Source organism: Hemiscyllium ocellatum, chromosome 22, assembly GCF_020745735.1.
Source record: "Hemiscyllium ocellatum isolate sHemOce1 chromosome 22, sHemOce1.pat.X.cur, whole genome shotgun sequence".
Taxonomy (NCBI): domain Eukaryota; kingdom Metazoa; phylum Chordata; class Chondrichthyes; order Orectolobiformes; family Hemiscylliidae; genus Hemiscyllium; species Hemiscyllium ocellatum.
This window is the reverse complement of record NC_083422.1, coordinates 32,718,754-32,738,528: the sequence shown is the minus strand read 5'-3', so window position 1 is coordinate 32,738,528 and position 19,775 is coordinate 32,718,754. Positions and strand designations below refer to the sequence as shown.

Sequence of the window (19,775 nt, the reverse complement as noted above, 5' to 3'; positions counted from 1 at the left end):
AACTGCATTATTAAGATTTATGGTAAAATCGAGTTCATATTTTATAAAACAAAATCCAGCTTAAACGTCTTTTCTGCTTTCGATTTTGCTTCGCAAGTGACCGTGAAGTTTGTTTAAACAAAAACTATTCTGAATGATTCACTTGGAAACCATTATTCAGTGAAACATTTCTATGGTTTCGCGCTCCTTGCAAGTATCCATTCAGTTTGAGAGCAGCATTCTATCACCATAACATTCGCGGGTGATGGGATTTGCTCGCTCTCCAAGTTGTGTTCACCCGGGCTCGGAACTATTGCAAAGTTTCAGAAGGAACTTTCTGTCACACGGTGTCGCATGGCATTGTTTACAAACCTCGGGCTACACTGAGAATCTGTTCTCCAGTTTATGCAACAATAATCCCTCACGTGAAAACTTTTACTTGAACGTAAGTGGTTTCTTCCGTACTTTGAAACGCGCCCAATCTTAAAATCGTTTACTTTTTAAAAGTTGCACACTGGCTTGCACTTTTGTTTTAAAAAAAGGCGCATTTTCATGTAGAATGTGTATTAGAGAATAACTCGGTATTGATGGGAATCGGTTGGTCTGTCAGTCTTACCTGCACCGAGGCGCTTCTCCTTATCCTTCTTTAACTCCGTCTTGAGCCGCCTCTCCACAGGACTCTCTGGGCTCCTTCGGCGCTCCTCGGGGTAGTAGTGAGGCTGTCTGGAAATGATCTCTTGCAGGTAGTAATCATGGTCTTCTCCAGGGTCCCCAAAGGCAGCACCTGCCAAGTTCACTAGCCCCCACAAGCAAAGACCAAGAACTGCAACACAACAGCCACGGGTCAGGGCGTGCATTGTAGGAACTTCCTCCAGGTTCAACTTAGCAATGACTCGATCCACCAAAACAAGTGTGTGGCCAGACACGTCAATCGATTCTTCTGGGTTAATTACGTTTTTGTTTCCCCCCAAAAAGTCACCAACTTTGAAAAGCTGACGAGCCTGAACGGAGCCGGTCCATGTGCTTGGAAATGCTGTCGGACACAGGGAAAGCAGAGAGTTGAGTCTGGATGCTGGCAGGTGACCTCGGTCCTAGCTCCGCGCTTCCTGGAACTCTCGGCCAAATGCAGAGGCATTGTACAACTTCCAGCGACACAAAATACTCAGAGCCATGACTCCTTGCAAAGAATCGGAAAGCCTGTTACTTTGAAAGAGGCTTGGCAGCGGTCACCAATTCTTAAATCTACCCCAGCCTCTAACAAAACAATATCAATAAATGTTTTTGTCTCTATATGGGCTGATGCCTGCAGGTTAAACACTTTTTTTCTCTCTCTCTCTGCTGGCTTTAGTAAATGCCTTGCCAGCGTGGCTGCCTTAACGGGTCAGCTCCAGAGAGAAATCCAAATTCTTTTGAAATCAATTGTTCGCTTTCCTGAGTTCACATTAAGTGAAAGGTATTTGTTTTCCCTGAATTAGTTAGGAGCTGTCTCCGGCTGTCGGTTCTTGCAGAAACCGCTGTGTTTCTGGCGGTTTGTGAAAACACAGACAGAAAGTGAGGATTGTTCAATTAATAGGCACAGCATGAATGCAGAGATAAGTTAGCAGAAAGTACTGAGTGCTAGCTCGCTACAGTGACCTGCAAATACCCATTTCTCTCTCTCTCACACACACACACTGTCTTCCACAGACACGTTTCAGATGTGAGACAAGTTTAAACACAGCCAGTATGGCTGCACTATTAATCTTTTCCTACTGTCACAAAGAATCATTTCACAGGCTGAGGAATATTCTCAGCAATAGAATACACCATTTCATATCTGAGCTTTCGCTCCGACTGATAAAAGTTGCCATCGCCAGAGTCTTTCAAATCTTTCAGCATCACTGGGTGCCAAGGATTGGAAAGTTTGCAGAAGGCAACTGTTAAAGCGAGCAACATAATTTAGCAAGTTTTCGAAGCCTGTTTACTTCATCTACTTGTTTTCCATTCGAGTCGAAATGCACTGGAGGTAATGTGCTCAGTATTTTTTTCTTTCTAAGGGCTATAGGCCCCGTGATGTAAATACAGCTTTCATAGTCCAACGCGAGATTATTAATTATATCAATATACACATTTCTAGGGTGACCCATGTAAAGTTAGATCTGGCAGTGAATGGAAATGAAAAGAATCTCTTATTTCAGCAAAGCTCAGAGTGGGGTCTGTGGAATTATCTGTTAATTCCATGTCCATATTACTTTACAATTGAAAAGTAACACCAGCACATAATGCTGCAGAATTATTGACTGTCTCACAATATCATTCTGGGAATTTAATTTTCTATTCCAAATAGTTCCAATCTCAACACCCAGTCGGGTACAATTGACTGCATTGGTAGCTGGCTGTTTGTTTAACCCAAACTCTCAGTGTAACCTCCTGAATCTGAATGAGATTGGCGATCAGTTTGTACAATTTATAACAGGGCAAGACCGGTTATTATTGGAGCTCTGCCCTCTTTAAAACGCTGGCCACGTCGAGTTACTTATCACAAGCAGCTGTTCAACCAGAAAATGGGCACTTTGCTTCTGTTTATGAAGAAATGTATATTTCTATACTGATACCTATCAGGTAAAATTATGTAAGGTTTTGTCTGGCAAGAAGCGTACTGTGTTATATGCAAATTACCAGCATCACTGTAGCTCCTATGTGCACATTCCCCCCCAGGCCCCCACACCCAGTGTTTAGTTACTTGGTGAACCCGCTCACTGACTGGTGTTAGGAAACACGAAGCCTTATTCCTGTTGCCTTTCTTGGAATATGGAAATGAATTATAGTTTAGTAATCCTTCATAACTTTTTCAGTCTGCTACCAGCAAGTATTTCTCCACTGTTTGGTCGTTAACTGTTTAACTTGCCGAAGAGACGCTTGAGAATGGAGTGCCTTCTCCAATGTGAACATTTAAGGATGAGATTTCCTTTGGTGTTCCGTCGATGCTCCAAACTAATTGTCTCAGACGTGGGCCACTCACTCAACTTCATTGAAAACTAGTAAAGCAACGCCTCGATCAGAAAGTCGTCCTCTTTCCCGAACTCTATCCCTGTAGTCCCCTCTAGCTCTGCAAACCTGAGAGATATCTGTCCTCTTCGCCGAATCGATCTGATGATAGGACAGAAGGAGTCCAATCGGCCCGTTGCGTCAGTGTTAGCTGTCTAAAGGAACAATTTATATAGATCCATCTCCAGTCCAATTCATAGCCTTTTCAGAAAATAATCTAATTCTCCTTTCAAGGCATTTGTTGATCTTGCCTACACTATTGGGACAGTACATTCTGGATCCTAATCACTTGCTACATTAGAAGTTTTTTCCCTCATGTCACCATTGTTTCCTCTACCAATTTCCCTCGGACTACTGTATGCCATCCCTTTAGCAATGGTTCCACCTAGTAGAATAGCTTCTCCTAATTAGCTCAGTACAGATCCCTCATGGTTTTGAATACTTGTATCAAATTTCCTCCCAATCCTGTCTTCTCCAAAGAAAACAACCCCAAATCTCCAACCTGGTATTCTGACTGAAGTTGGAAAGGTACACTTCTTCACTGGTCACAACAAATTGTAAATTTAACCAGATTGGTGATCTGGCCATTTCCTTAAACCTCGGACCATCAGGCTCAGTATTGAGAATGAGTTGGCCAAGTTTCTTCAGTCAACAACAAATAACCAGTGTACGAGATTACTCAAACAAAAATTCACAGACAGTTTTGATTATGCAAATATGACTAGCTTTAAGTAAACCTAATTTACTGGGGAGAAACAAAGGGAAATGAAAAATTGACAGTGTTAACTTGGAAGCTCTTTGGTTGTGTATTAATTGTAGTCATGACAAAACGATAAGTCATGGACTGTCCAAAATGTTGTTCTGATTCCAAATTGACTCTGTACTCCCTAGCGGCTTGCAGTGCAGAACCTCTGGAATGGTTGTGCCTCGTTGAATTCCCTACTGTTCAGATGATGGGTAGATTCCAATGAATGCTGCCCTGGAATCCTCCATGAGAAATTCGCATTAAAAAGCTGCAGCAAAGACATTTTGCATGCAGGGAAAGTCGATGAGCTCCTGGATTGAATCAGGCTGCATCCCAGGATGCACATTTGCTCCTTTAGTGCTTGCTCACTTAGCACTTGTTTGCATTCTCACAGCATACTCACTTTACCATCCCTTTCTGTACCTTGCCTATTAGTACATCAACTCTTTGGCCAGAGCTAAAGTAATACTATGTTGACATGTTCTTTTCTGCAGATAAACAGATAAGATGTTTGTCATTCTTTGCAAAAAGAATCTGGAGGGAGTTGGTGGAACATCTTGCTCTACAGCACACAATGTCAATCTAATACCTACAGCTAACAACTGTCTGCATGGCAAACACACTACATGTGTATTCAAAGGATTGGCCAACTCAGAAACTGGATGGGGGATAGTCCTCAGTCCATCAAGGTTGAGCTACTATTGTTCAGGGGGTCCTAGTACCATCAGTCATGGGCACAGACTACACATTGTCCAGTCCACGGTAATCATAGTAGGTCAGCAACATGACTAACATAGTATTTGTCACTGTTATGCACACACAATTATCAAATGCAGTCTTAAAAAGCATTTTAACAACAAAATTACCTACAAGTGAGTAACCAGGCTAATGGTTTGGGAATGTGGAGATGGTAGAGCTGAAGGCCAGGCATGGACAACTGAGGGCTCAGAACAATTGTGACAATAATGAATATTGGGCCAGAAATAGTTTGTGGAGTGGTATGGGAAGAGTTTTTGAGTTTTTACATATTGTAGTGTAAATTGCTGTTTTTATTTGGATGTCTGACAGAAAAGTGTAAATGTGTACATTAACCAAATTGACCCACTGCTCTTTTAAGGTACAAACCAATTGGTGCTCATAACACAGACACCAGAAGAAGTCAGTATGGGAGAATACTTGGAATTGGTCTTAAAGATTCACCTAATACTTTGGGTGTGCTGCTGGAGTCTGCCACATTGCCAAGGGGCAGTTTGCTGCGATGTTATAATTCAGTTTCAGGCTGCTTGCCTAGTTAGTTAAATTTGAGGACTGAGTTGAAGGATAATAGGAGGGAATGCGATCATGAGCCAACAGCAAGCGATATGCAGGAGAGCCAAATAGCAGGAACTAGCAAACCTGTTTCTCCCAGCTCATTGCGGCAGACATTTTTGAAAAACAAAATTAACATTTTTACAGATGTTGCTTGAAGCAAAGCAATTTTCAGAATGGGTCCTAACACAGGTGTTAAGCCCCTTAAAACTATTTCCAATGGAAGATTAATGTCTTTTCAAGCAGTTGTCAGGAACACCTTACAATGCCTGTTCCAACATAATGCTATGATTCCAACACTGCTTGGGTTTGGGAGATTAGTCTGTTAAATTGGACCTCTGTACTTGTTATCCAGCTGTAAAACTGAGCAATCGCTCAGTAAATAATTTAAGTTGTATTTTAAGAAACAAGTTTTTTACATTAATTTAATGATGTTGCTTCCCCCGTTGTGAAAAATTCTGGAATGTTCAGCACCTCAAGCTAGAGAAAAGAGATAAGGATAATTAATTTGATTATTACATTACCCAGGCTGTCCAATCCAGATAATTTTTTCAGTCATTACAGGAGACTCCTTAATAAATAGGAAGGTGGTTGGAATCTTCACTGGCAGCAGTGAGTCATACAATTCCGCAGCGAAGATTCTGACTTGATGGGCTGAATTACACAATACATTGATTGCAAGAATTGGCTGACCCTTTTACAAGTGCTATGTGAGAAGGAATCTGAAAAATGATCTTTCGGTGTGAAAATGCCATCTGAAAAAATAATTTTGAATGTCTGATTTCTTTGAGCTTAGATGCAAAACTAAAGGGCTAAATCAGAACAATGGAATTAATTGAAGTCAATTATTCTGTTAACTAATGTCATTTATTTGATCATCTTGATAGTTTCATCATTAATGTGTATAGTAGCTTGGTGGTGTGTTACTGGATTAGTAATTTGAACCCATGGTAGGAGGGGAATTTAAATGTAGTTAATTAAATAAATGTGGAACAGAAAACTCATATCAAAAAACTAACCTTATAGCAGTCTGAAATAAAAGGGCTATAGTTAGAAATGTGGCAGAGTTGGATGAGAGATCCAATAAAGCATATCTCAACTCGAGGTTAACATCCTTTATACAACTGCGAAACATCAAGGCAAGATTGCTTGAGGTAGCAACAAGTTGCCTTTTAAGGAAGATGATTGCTTATTAACAAACTTATTATAAACATGTATCTCTTCATTGATAAGCAGTACCTTCCTATTTTACCAACCACACCAAGCAAACTAGACACTTGGCGCTTGCACCAATTGTTCAGGACATGCTGCATGGGTATTACACACACAGACACGCACATGCGCGCACACACCATCCACAGATATTGGCATCAAACATGTGCCAGTTTTGAAGAACCCTCATGGTATATCTCTAAACCACTTGCAGAATGTTTCTGCACTTTAGTGCAGCAGCAAGGACACTTTGCACTCAGGAATACGCACCCAGCTGTTTGCATCTTCAGGCTGTCTGCTCACTGCTGGAATGCTCACTCACCGAGACTACCTGAATGTGACTTGATGTTTTTCTCAGCCAGAAATATTAGGCTCACATTGCTGCTTTATTACCTTGCCACTTAGCAAGCACACAAACTCAGGAAGGTTATTGTAGCTGTCAGCTGGCCTCAGATGGCCTTTGGTGATGGGTGCCAGCTGTAAGTCAAGGGCAGCCTCCAATACCAGTCCAGGGGCTTGGAAACAGTCAGTCAGCATCTCCAGAAAGTCAGAGTCAGGATTCTTACTTTGTGAGGAATGAGGAGCTGAACGCCAAGCAGCCCCCCATTCAGCTTGACTATTTCTGCCCTAATAGGGGCCGTTTTTCTTTTGGCATAAAACCAAGACATGAAGTAAGAGAGATAAAAGTGTGTGACGCAGCATTTGCTTTCATTGCAAGTGATGTCATGTCTCAAGCAAGTGATTAGCCAGCACTGAGGACACAGAGGGTGTGTGTTAGTTGGGATTGGAGTGGGTAACAGTGAATGAGGGAAGATATTACAGGTAATAGTGAGAACAGTAGAGCATGAGCCTTGATCGGGGGTGGCAGCAGTGGCAGAGAGTGAGTTTGAGGAGGTGGACAGAAAATGGTTTCTCTTACATTGGCAGAGGGGAGCAGGCCACTGACTCTCTTCCTACACTTCTCTGCATTCCTCCTGATTGCTGAGGCTGAACTGACCTATGTCTGACCAAGCTGCTATGGTCGGTGGGCTGTGACCTCCTCTAATGATCCTGGCAGCAGAGGAAGTCCTGCCTCTGCACCACCCTATCCAGGGGCACCTGCATATTTCTGCAAGTACGCAAAGTGGGATACCAATGTCTGCCATGTCTACGGCAAATATCAAGATCCAGTCAAGGCAGCTCCAGACTAACAGTGCTTGTTTGAGGGGCGTGGGGAACAACAGTTTATTTAAAAAATGGTGCCAGACCCTGGGATGTTGGAATCCTGATATCCTGCTAGAGAATGGCAGGTGATAAGATGGGGTGAGAATCATGTGAGAGGGGCACCAGTGGGGTGGCATCAGCAGTAAATGGGTTTGGTAAGATACAGTGAGATTTGGCAGAGAGAAACCATCCATGAGACTTGATAGAACTGGCACTGAGCTCAAACCATTGTAAAATTCAGCCCTACATGGCTACTGAATTGTGAGAAGGACGGGTCAAGTTCACAAATGTCCCTTAGGGAAGGAGATCTGCTCTCCATACTTATTCTGCTGTATATCTGACTGCATATCAGGAGCAATAAGGTTGACTTTTATTGTCCTTTGATGTAGCCCAGCAAGCCACTCAGCTATACTCAAGAAGGCTTCTCACCATCATCTTCTCATGGGAAAATTCAGGAAGTACAATACTTGCTGGTCTTGCTAGTAACACTAATATCTTATGAATGAATGCATTTCAATGGTTCAGCAGTGTTTGTAATTTCTATGGACTCACTTAAAATTAGAAGCAATACCTGTGCTGTAACATTCAAAAAAGAAAATCTGTGTATTCTTTGTCCTTTTACCTAATCATTAGTTTTTTTTATTCTAACTTTTCCAAAAGTCCAGAGTAAGTATCTATCAAAGTAGTCTGGAAACTTAAATTTAGAGCAAGTCAGGAATTTGATTCAGCCCAGACCAATAACTCAACCTAAATGTGGTACAACTGACAGATTCTTTTAAAATGAATAGTATTTTACAGCTGTAAATTTCATTGGCGTTCCAGTCAATATAATATCAAAAGTAATCTCATCAATGAGGACTTTTAGATAAGTTTAGTTTACACAAAATTCAGTTCTAGTGACAAGATGAGTTCGTGCTGCTCCAGTTATATTTCAGAAAAAAGTTGTCTTTCTGCACTGCCTGGCTATTTTTCCTGTTTTCTTTTGGCAACAGTTACTAAAATTATTTATGGCTTATAAGTTGTTTGATAAGTTTTTTTTACAAATGGTTAGCAAAAGAACCGGAAGATGAGAAATGAGAGTTGGAAGGGGATTCAATGATAACTTCCAAAAGGGAATTCACTGAAGAGTACATTAGTTGATTATTTAAATAGGAAAATGTGCAATGGTATGGGGAAAGGTTAAGGGAGCTACAGTAAGTCATGCTCATTTCATAGATTCATGGAGTTAGAAGCAGACTCCTCAGTCCAACTCACGCAACAATGCGCACATATCCCAAACCGATCTAGTTCCATTTGCCAGCATTTGGCCCATATTCCTTGAAATCTTTCCTTTTCATTTGCCTATCCAAAAGCCTTTTTAATGTTGAAAGTTACAGTCTGCAGTACCTCCTCTGTTAGTTTGTTCCATACATGCACCATTCGCTGCATGAAAAAGGGCCCCTTTTAAATCTATCCTCTCTCACCTAAAACCTGTGCCCTCTAGGTTTGGATTCCCCTATCCTGGGAAAAAAAGATCTTGGTTATTTACCCTATCTATGTCTCTCATGATTTTATAAACCTCAATGAGGTCATACCTCAACATCCGATGCTCCCGGGAAAAGAAGCCCTATGCTATTTAGCCTCTTCCTCTGCCTCAAACCGTTCAATCATGGCAATATTCTTGTAAATCTTTTCAGAAACCTTTCAAGTTTAACAACATCTTTCTTACAGCAGGGAGATCCGAACTGAACGCAGTTTTCTAAAAGTGGCCTCCCAGTGTCCTGTACAACTGTAATATGACATCCCAACTCCCATACTCAGTGATTATTTGTATATGATTTAAGCTTTTAAGGGTGGCATGGTAGTTCAGTGATTAGCACTGCTGCCCCACTGCACCAGGGACTCGGGTTCAATTCCAGCCTTGGGCACCTGTCTGTGTGGAGTTTGTACATTCCCCCCATGTCCTCTTGCAGTCCAAAGATCTGTAGGGCAGGAGAATTGGCTATGCTAAATTGCCCATAGTAATAGGTGCATTAGTCAGGGGTAAATATAGGATAGGGGAATGGGTCTGGGAGGGTCAGTGTGGAATTGTTGGGCCAAAGGGCCTGTTTCCATACTGTAGGGAATCGTTATTGTCAAGTGTACTCAAGAACAAGAGTACAGGAAAAGTGCACGATGTTGCCACGCATGGTGCCATCTTGGGTACAAAGATACCTTGGTACAAAACTTAGGTTTAAGTAGTAACACAGAGAAACATAGCTAAGATTACAACATTACCATTGCTCTTGGTATAAGTAGAGAAATAAAGTTGGAAGTTAACATTACAGACCTTCCTAGTATTAGAGGAAAAATAAGAATAAAGGTAAAAGTTTGACAGTCCTTCCTAAGTGCCCTCCCTGTAAGGGCTCGACCTTTTCCTCTTTGGCCCATGCTCTGCAATGCCACTTTGGGCTCACTGTAACCACGCTGGGGTTAGGCCCAGAACCGCTTCCCTGCATCGACTCTCCAGCCAACACCGCTCTGTGCCCACAGCCGCTCCATGTATCAACCCTCCAGCCAAGACTGCTCTGTGCCCACAGCTGCTCCATGTACCAACCCTCCAGCCAACACTACTCCGGGCCCACAGCTGCTCCATGTACCAACCCTCCAGCCAAGACTGCTCTGTGCCCACAGCCGCTCCATGTACCAACCCTCCAGCCAACACTACTCCGGGCCCACAGCCGCTCCATGTACCAACCCTCCAGCCAACACTACTCCGGGCCCACAGCTGCTCCATGTACCAACCCTCCAGCCAAGACTGCTCTGTGCCCACAGCCGCTCCATGTACCAACCCTCCAGCCAACACTACTCCGGGCCCACAGCCGCTCCATGTATCAGTCCTGCAGCAAAATAGTGCATGGGATCCACAGCCACTGCCTTGCAAGCATGCCTTCATCATCACCTTCTCTACCTGTGACTCCATTTCCAAGGAACTGTGCAATTGCTCCCCAAGATCTCATTAACAAAGTCAAAAATAGAAATCGCTGGAAAAGCTCAGCAAGCTGGTAGCCTCTGTAGAGAGAACTCAGAGCTAACCGTTTGGGTTGAGTGACCCTTTCTCAGAACTTGTTGCCATTGACTTGATAACACCTCCCCTGGTTTGCCTTATCAAAATGCAACACCTCACATTTATCTAAGTTAATCTCCATCTGCCACTCCTTTGCCCTTTGGCCTATCTGATCAAATCCCCATTGTATTCTGAGATAATCTTCTTCACTGTCCACTACTCCACCAATTTTGTGTCATCTCCAATCTTACTAATCATATGTCATATATTCACATCAAATCTTTGACATAAATAATGAAAAAGCACAAATCCTTGCAGCACACCACTGGTCACATGTCTCACATTTGAAAAACAGCCCTACCCCACCAGCCTCTGTCTCCTACCTTCAAGACAATGTTGTATCCCGTTAGCCAGCTCCCCCAGATTCCATGTGATCTAGCCTTGCTGACCAGTCTACCATGCAGAGTCTTGCTGAACAACTTGCTGAAGTCCATATAGGCAATGACTACTGCTCTGCCTTCATCAATTCTCTTTGTTATACCTTCAAAAATCTCAATCAAATTAGTGACACATGATTTCCCATTCACAAAGCCATATTGACTATCACTAATCAGTCCTTGCCTTTCCAAATACATGTAAATACAGGGATTCTGTGGGGCAGGATTCCTCAGAATTCTTCAGGATTCCTGAGGAAGGGCTTATGCCCAAAACGTCGAATCTCCTGTTCCTTGGATGCTGCCTGACCTGCTGCGCTTTTCCAGCAACACATTTTCAGCTCTGATCTCCAGCATGTGCAGTCCTCACTTTCTCCTCAGAATCCCTTCCAACAACTTGCCCACCATCGATGTCAGGCTCAATGGTCTATAGCTCCCTGGCTGTTCCTTACCACCTTTCTTAAATAATGGCATCCCATTAGCCAACTCCAGTCTTCCGACACCTCACCTGTGGCTGTTGATGAGACAAGTATCTCAGCAAGGTGCCCAGCAATCACTTCCCTAGCTTCCCACAAAGTTCCTGGATGTGCCTGATCAGGTCCTGGGATTTGTCTACCTTTATGTGTTTGAAAGCCTCCAGTATCTCCTCCACTGTAATTTGGAAAGCTAATGCAGATATGATGGGCTGAATGGCCTTCCTATGAACATAGCATTGCTGCAATTATGTGATTATGTAAATATATGCATAAGAAAAATAAGTCAATTAGGTCTATGATGAAAAAACAAGAGGGGGTGCCGACTTGATAGTTCTTTCAAGCTGAATGGACTCCATTTAATCTGTGTGATTCGTTGGTTATTTCAACTATTATTAGAAACTGTACAAGATTTAATCTGATTCTAATTTTTATCTAATATGTTGCTTGGCAATGTCTCAGACAAGAACATTTGAAAGATCACAATATAAAAGAAATCCCAAACCAATCGGTCCATTCTGTACATTATATAGAAAATACGTTACATTTTGTACTTCTCATCATTTAATTGCATTCACTACCTTTTGTAGAAGATTATTTAAATGATTTTTAGTCACTCTGTGTGAAGTTTCTCTTGACCTTTCTCTTAATAAGCTCTTTGATCGCTTTTCGTCTATTAGATAGCCAGGGTGGAAAGGAAGTTGTAATCTAAGTGGCACACTTATAGGCTTTTTACTATTCATAGACCTTAAAGATTTTCAAAGTTTTCTGGACAGAATGACCACCATTGATTTTCTGCCATGAAAATCCTGCAAAGCAAGAAACAAAGACCTTTGTGAGCAAGCATTCACATTATTTCAAAAAGGTTTTGACGTGTTGAGGTGCTGTTCCAAGCTCCTCAGTAAAACTTGAGGTCATTGCCACTTCCAGCTCACCATCTTTCTGCGTTTACAAAATCTTCTTGAACTTTATCTGAGAGCTTGGCAGATATTTTTAGATCTCACATGATCCATTAAAGAGCTGCCTTTGGACACCTCCATATCTATAGGGCTTGATTGCTAAACTAGTACTGTTTTCACTCAGCACACCTCAGATGGCCTTTATAAGGTTAATCATCACAAATTTGAATATTTCTTTTGTGTCCTGATGGCCAAAATGAAACATAAGGCTGAAGATATGACTATTCAGCACATTCCAAACATTTAGCATGGCACTACAGACTTGCTTTATTTGATGCACAGGGATTTGGTACAATGATCTGAGTATTAATGGGGATGAGTGACAAAGGTGGTGGTGGTGAATGGGATGGTGGGAGAGTTGAGGGTTGGGTGCAGAGTTTTACATATCAAGGCATTTTATCAGTATAGCAACTGTCTGGAAAGTAGCCTGATGGACAGGTTTGGCTTCTACTCAGGCATGGAGAGTGACAGCTATGTGCAGGAGCGGATACATGAACCCAGGGTGATCTGATCCTCACATGGGATGGAGAAGGAAGTGGGATCTCATCTCAATGATCCTTGTATTTCACCTGACCCACAGGCAATCTGTGAAGGAACTTAGATTTTTGCCTCCTCCCTGCTTGACACAAGCCTGGAAAACCAATTGCTCATTTTAAAACCTGCAAAGCCAATCAATTCACATGTTGCCAACCTCATTGACAGGGGCAAGCAAAGTGACTGCCCACCCCTCGTCCCACCACATTTAAACCCAGAGGTAGGTTGAACCTGAATTTCAGATTTTTGAAAGTTTTATTAGGTTTGACTCAATCCCAACTCACCAGCTTTTGGGAGTTGCATTTCAGCACTTCAATGACTGCCAATATTATAAAACCTGGGATTTTCACAATTACTTACTTGATCACCCAGCCTCACCTAAATATGATAGCCATTTACAGTCAAAGTGAAAAAAAGAAAATAAGTTTGGAATTTTTGCATGGTTTTACTTCGACCTTGTTGCAATTTTTCTGCTGCTATAGTTTTACCATCTGGAAACTCAGAGACAATGGTATTAATATCACTCTGCTTTCAAATCTGATAGCCAGAAGCTGGTATTTTGCTAACACCTGTTCCCAAACATGCTCAGGAAACCAGTTGGGAAAAATCAGCAGTGAAACATTAGCCAGGTTAGGCTGTGCTGATAGCTGGAACAGCAACAAAAATATTATGACTACAAGAGCAGGTCAAGGTCTGGGTATTCTGTGGTGAGTAACCCAACACCTAATTCCCCAAAGCCTGCCCATTATGTGCAAGATACAAGTTAGAAGTGTGATGGAATACCTTCCTCTTGCCTAGATGGGTGCAGCTCCCAGGAATGTCAACACCATGAAAGACAAAGCAACATGCAAGGATGTCTGGTCATGGAGAGAGTGCAATGAAGGTTTACCAGACAGAATCCTAGGACAGCAGAACTCATGCATGAAGAATGATTGGAACAGTTAGGATTATATTCACTGGAGTTTAGAAGAATGGTGGGGTTGGGGGGGGGTGGAATTTGACAGAAAGCTATAAAATTCCAACAGGACTAGACAGGATAACTGCAGGAAAGACATTTCCAAAGACCAGGGAGTCCTGAACAGAGGTTACGTCTTATGGATACATATTAACCCATTTAGGACTGAGATGAGGAGAAATTCTTCTTCCAGAGAATCATGAGCCAATGGAATTCTCTGCCGCAGAAAGTAGTTGAGGCCAAAATATTGAATGTTTTCAAGAATGAATTAGATAACATTCTTAGAGCTCAAAGGATCAAAGGATATGGGGAAAAAGAGGGAATAGGGTACTGAGTGGGATGATCAGCTATGATCATATTGAATGGTAGAGCAGACTTGAACGACCAAGTGGCATACTCCTGCTCCTATTTTCTTTGTTCTGTTCACTGTCTCCTTTTCAAAATCCAGGAACCCCCTTTCTAATAGATAGCACTGTGAGTATGCTGACACTAAAGGACTGCAGAGGTCCAAGAAAATGGCTCACCATGACTTTCTCAAGGAAACTTCTTGAGGACAATAAACAGTCATGTCCTGTGAATTAATAAATGAAAATCTTGAGACCATTAACACTGCTGCACACTTACAGCTCTTCTCTGCTTTTGGATGCAAGTCCATTCAAAGTGGTATTCTTCTACTCAAGAACATCAACACCATGGTTGACATTACAATAGAAATTGATACGTTTTCTTCAGGTAGCAAATGCTCTACATGCTGAATGTTAGGGTTAAATTGTACAGCACATGAAAGAAGGACCCAGATACAGTCAAAAGAGTGAGCGAATGGGGCACCCAGAGGTGCAGTGCTGGCAGTTTGGTATTTGTGTCTTGTTCTGCTCCAGGGGAAGAAGGGAACTATTTGGGAAGATTGTGATAAGTGGTTAAGATCTATCCTGTACAGAAGATTTTAAATAATATAGGAACTGATGGTAGGGTTCATAAAAAAAATATACAAAAGGGGAATAAATAATAAATACATTATTTAAGTGGTTAATTGAAAAACCACATTGAAGATGGCAGGATAAGTGATGTGTCACAACTATAGCAAGTGAGAGTGCCTGGGTGCTTGCAGGATCTAGGGCAAGAGTGCCTTCAGTAAGTGTTTGTAGCTCCTACAACTTTGACTCAGAATTTATGAGCTGGAGTCCAAACTACATGCGCTATTAATACCATGGAAAGTTATATGGACATTTTGTAACAGGACCTAGCTATAATTGTCAGAATAGGGTACTCGGGTCAGTAATCAGAGAAAGGAGGGTCTGACTACGAGTGGTCAAAGGTTTGAGGTTCATTCTCCTTGCTCAGATAAGGGCTAAGCGGGGAAGAGCTAACTAACCATTGCACTGCGGTTCGGGGAAACATTGAAGTGGACAGGGTCAAAAATTGTCATGAAAGCAGGGAGAAGAGGAAGATAGATACTGTCCTATGCAGCCAAGAGAATGAGTCCAACAGACTTTATTACGTCCTTGTTGCCAGAGCTCTGTTTAGGGCTGAGCAAGATCTCAGAGTGAGAGTGGAAGAATCCAGTTGTCAAGTCATTTTCTAGTAACTTTCCTGAAGAAGAGCTCATGCCCGAAACGTTGATTCTCCTGCTCTTTGGATGCTGTCTGACCTGCTGCGCTTTTCCAGCAACACATTTTCAGCTCTGATCTCCAGCATTTGCAGTCCTCACTTTCTCCATTTTCTAGTAACTGACAACATAGACAGGACAAGGAAAGGTTTTCTGCTTAGACAGCATGAGGAACTGGGTACTACGTTCAAGAACATAACATCATGGGTAATAAATTAGTGAAATTAATACATGATGTAAAGCCTACTATGGGAGAGGTGGGGTGCAGGCTGTGGGGCACTGACTTTAGTACAAGGGAAAATGGCAGCTGAAACGTTCGAATGGTTGGTAGCTGAACCATAATGGGATCAGTGTTCTAGCACATGGTATCACTGCATTACTAGGGAAGCAGAGTGGAGTTTGATAGGTGTACCAAATCAAAGCATAGCACATAGGCAGGAGAGCAAAGTAGAAATGTGGGAAATTATGATCAGAAAATGGCAGAAGAGATGGAGAGAATTCACCTGCAATTATGACGAGGTGTTATGAAGAGAACAAAAAGTTGGCAAAATTTAAAGCACTAGTTCTGAATATGTATTCCATTCATAACAAAGTAAACAAATTGACTATGCACTTTGAAGTGAGTTGGTTGGGTGCACCACTAGCAGTGACAAAGCAGTGGAGGAAGGGTTATGGATTCTCTTTAAGCTGCATTTTTTAAAATTATTCTTAAATATTCAAAATGACACGAGAATCATGGTGACAATGGAAGCTTTTCACTGCATTTTACTGTATTTTTCACGGTAAAAGTACATGTGACAATAAAATCATTCATTCAAGTAAATAAAATGCTCAGATAGCCATTACCGAGATATGTATGATGACAAGAATTGGGTCCTGATCATTTTGGGGTATATGACATTAAAGAAGAGTAGGAGACTAGGTAAAGGTGGAGGGGTCACACTGTTAAGCAAGGGTGATATTGGTGAAATAGTGAGAAGTGATCTTGGTTCAAGAGACAAGGATGTGGAAACTATCGGTGGAATTGAGGCATAGCAAGGGTAAGAACTCATGGGTTGATGTGGTAGTCTAACAGCAACCACAATGTAGATAAAAGCATATTCCATTTTATTTCATATCTCCAGCATTTGCAATACTTTACTTTTATGTTAATGAGGTAGTGAATATATTTTAATTTTCCAAAAGCCACTAGATTCTGGAAATACTCCATTATACAGGAAAATAGAAAATTAAATTCCTTTATTCAAGAAAGGAGGGAGGTAGGTAACAGGAAACTATAGGCCAGGTAGCTTGAATTTGTGTCAAGATCTGTGTTTGTGTCAGAATTCATCATTAAGGAGGTTATGCCTGCACACTTTGAAAAACTCAAGGTAATCAGAAATAGTTAGTATGGTTACATCAAAGGGAGATCATGTTTAATCAATTTATTGGAGTTCTTTAAAGTTGTAACATATACTGTGGGTAAGGGAATTTGTTGACATAATGTACTTGGATTTCTATAAGACATTAGCAAGGTGTATATAAAAGCTTATTGCACATTATAGGAGCTCATGGTTTAGGGGGTTAATTTATTAATGTGAATGGAAGATTGACTAGCGTGAAAACTGACTCTACCTAAATTTATCCTTTTAATCAGCAGGATCTGATTTGTGGAGTCCTGCAGGGGTTTGTATTTGGACGTGAGATTTTAACAATTTAAATCTTAGGGTTCACTCTTTGTGCCAGATGAGATACATTTGAGACCTGCCTTTGTGCCCTACTCTTGGTGGAAGCTCTGGGCTGGATCAGCCTTCAGTCAGAGAACTCAAGCTTAGATGATTAAAACCATAGAAATCAATATCTCTTTGGAATGAAGAGTTGGTGTGAATTGCTATAAGAGTAGGGTTATGGAAGAGATGTGCTGTAATGGTCTTTACCTTGCGAAGTATGACCATAAGATAATTGGACCACAAATTTGGAAGAGCTAGAGCTTGATGAACCAACAACTGATCTCCGTAACTGTAATGTGAGATCTCCTGCATGTGATGTCTGTCAGGGCAATTTCCTCCAATAAATCTGTTTCCAAAAATACTACATCCAGTGCTCTCAAACCTGGCATAAAAACAACATTCCCTCTTATATTAATCAAAAAGTGTATTGTGACTGTGCTTTGTCCGACTTGCTCTTGGTCAGAAAAGCTAAGGCAGGCTGTCCCTACATTTTACACCAAGTTCCTTTGCTCGAGCCTCACCATGAATATTTATCCATTTTATTTAAAGTGTTTTCTTATAATTTAGTCTATAGAGTCTAGAAACATATTTATCGTTATGCTGTAAGTTCTTTCCATTGCATATTTATCGTAAGAAAGCCTTGCATTGTGCCTCTCCATGTGATGGCTACTGTAACATGCTGGCCTTAATGTGTCCTCTAATGTTGCAAAGTTGGATGGCATGTAATGCAACTAACTTTGTTTAAACTGTTGTCAGTACAGAGTGTACCATCATGCCAGTGAAGAACAACTGAATGGGGAAGGTACGACGAAAAGGTAGTTGAGCATTGCGTGGTACTATTTACAGCTTTTCCCTCAGAAATACATCTTGACAGTAGTTAGCACTGCTGCCTCACAGTGCCAGGGAATATTTCAATTCCAGCCTCAGGTGACTGTCTGTGTGGAGTTTGCACTTTCTTCCTGTATCTGCGTGGGTTTTCTCCCACAGTCCAGAGATGTGCAGCTTAGATGGATTGTCCATTCTAAATTTCCCATGATGTCCAGGGGTGTGTCAGCTAGGTATGCTAGCCATGGAAGATGCAGGGTTGCAGGGATAGAGTAGGATACTGTTCAGTGGGTCGGTGTGGACTTGTTGGGCCAAATGGCCTTATTCCAAACTGTAGGGATTTCTTTAAATTCTATGAGCTATGACAGCATGACTTCAGGCACTTATCCCCATATTTGTTTAGTACTATAGCATTTGGGATTGAACAAAAATATCTCATAAGAAATATACATTCAAGCAGTTTTTAAATTGGCTTGGGAAAACAGCCTACAGCTGCTAATCATTAAAATAGCATGGAGTAGTGTATGGAGAGAAGTCTCCAGTTTATGTCATGCAGCTGTTATTGTGTTTGCACTGTCAATGATATGATGAAATTAGATGGACTGACTGCCAAATTACTGACAATTTACAGCAGAGAGGATCTGTGAACATTAGGTGTTGAAAAGCAGGTAAAGTTTTTGAGTGTCCTCAGAGTTGCAAAATTGTATTCACATTTTGCATGCACACTTGTACGGCAAATCATACCCATGCCATATAGACGAAGATGGACACGCACGCGCGCGCGCGCACACACACACACACACACACACAGTAGATGAGTATCTGCAGAGCAGCCAGAATGAGACACAGTGTGAAACAAAGATTTTGCAGATCTGTCACCCATATATGAATAAAATGAATGAAAAGAAAGCAACCATTTTGGAGCTTAACACCCCAGCTAACACTCTCTCTTAACCTCACTCAAACAAGCATGCATTCAGCACAAGAAGGACCCTCAGCAGTATAATTTAAGGGAGCATTAACTACTTACAGCTTAGTTGCTGGTTTATTTCTTTCAGCTATCGCTTTAAGTTTGTTGATGCTTCCCATAGTTATTACAGCAACTGGTGTGACATTTACTGAAGGACCTTTTTGCTAACTTCACAGCTTCTGCATAAACCAGTGGCTGACAAGAGAGGTGCACTAGCTGATATTACCCCTGAAAAATAATATTGGAGAATAACAGAGGCTTTGCAGGACAAGATACATAGGTATACAGAATCCCTACAGTGCAGAAACAGGCCATTTGGCCCAACAAGTCCACACTGACCCTCTGAGAATATCCCACCCAGACCCTTTCCTCTACCCTATTACTTTACATTTCCCTGACTAATGCATTCAACCTATACATCCTTGTATGGGATGGTGAAAGAGGGAGGGAGAGCAGTGGGAGCAACGATCTCTCAGGAGGAGGATATATCCTACCAGGGTGATTATGGAGAAATTCTCTAAGCTGAACCTCAGTCAGGAACAATGAGTTGGATTTTGTGGACAAAATGGATGTGGCAGGGAGGATTGTGTCGGAGGCAGCATGTCAGACAGCCCATGGTAAGGAAATTGTGAGTGCTAAAGTCAGTGGTGTAAAGGGAACAAAATGAGAAACTAGCCGTGAAAACAGCAGTACAATCCTCCACTGTAGCCCTAAGATATTGATGACTCCCACTTGTGTTGAGTGAAGTTGTGGCATTAGCCATAAGATATTGCTTCTTCAGATGCTGTCCTGTGGTGACTTTTCTGTTCTG

At 41.7% G+C, this 19,775-nt stretch overlaps 1 protein-coding gene across 1 annotated transcript in view; it reads right to left on the bottom strand.

Annotated features, from left to right (window-relative positions):
* The window catches only part of LOC132826145 (inactive carboxypeptidase-like protein X2), a 189,809-nt gene extending 182,393 nt beyond the window's left edge, over positions 1-7,416 (bottom strand). The window contains exons 1-2 of the mRNA XM_060841791.1: positions 7,404-7,416; positions 596-1,012 (exon numbers count right to left, since the gene is read on the bottom strand). Coding sequence (XP_060697774.1) covers positions 596-1,012; positions 7,404-7,416 — 430 coding nt within the window. The remainder of the gene's footprint in view (positions 1-595; positions 1,013-7,403) is intronic.
* Between the last annotated feature and the right edge of the window lie 12,359 nt (positions 7,417-19,775).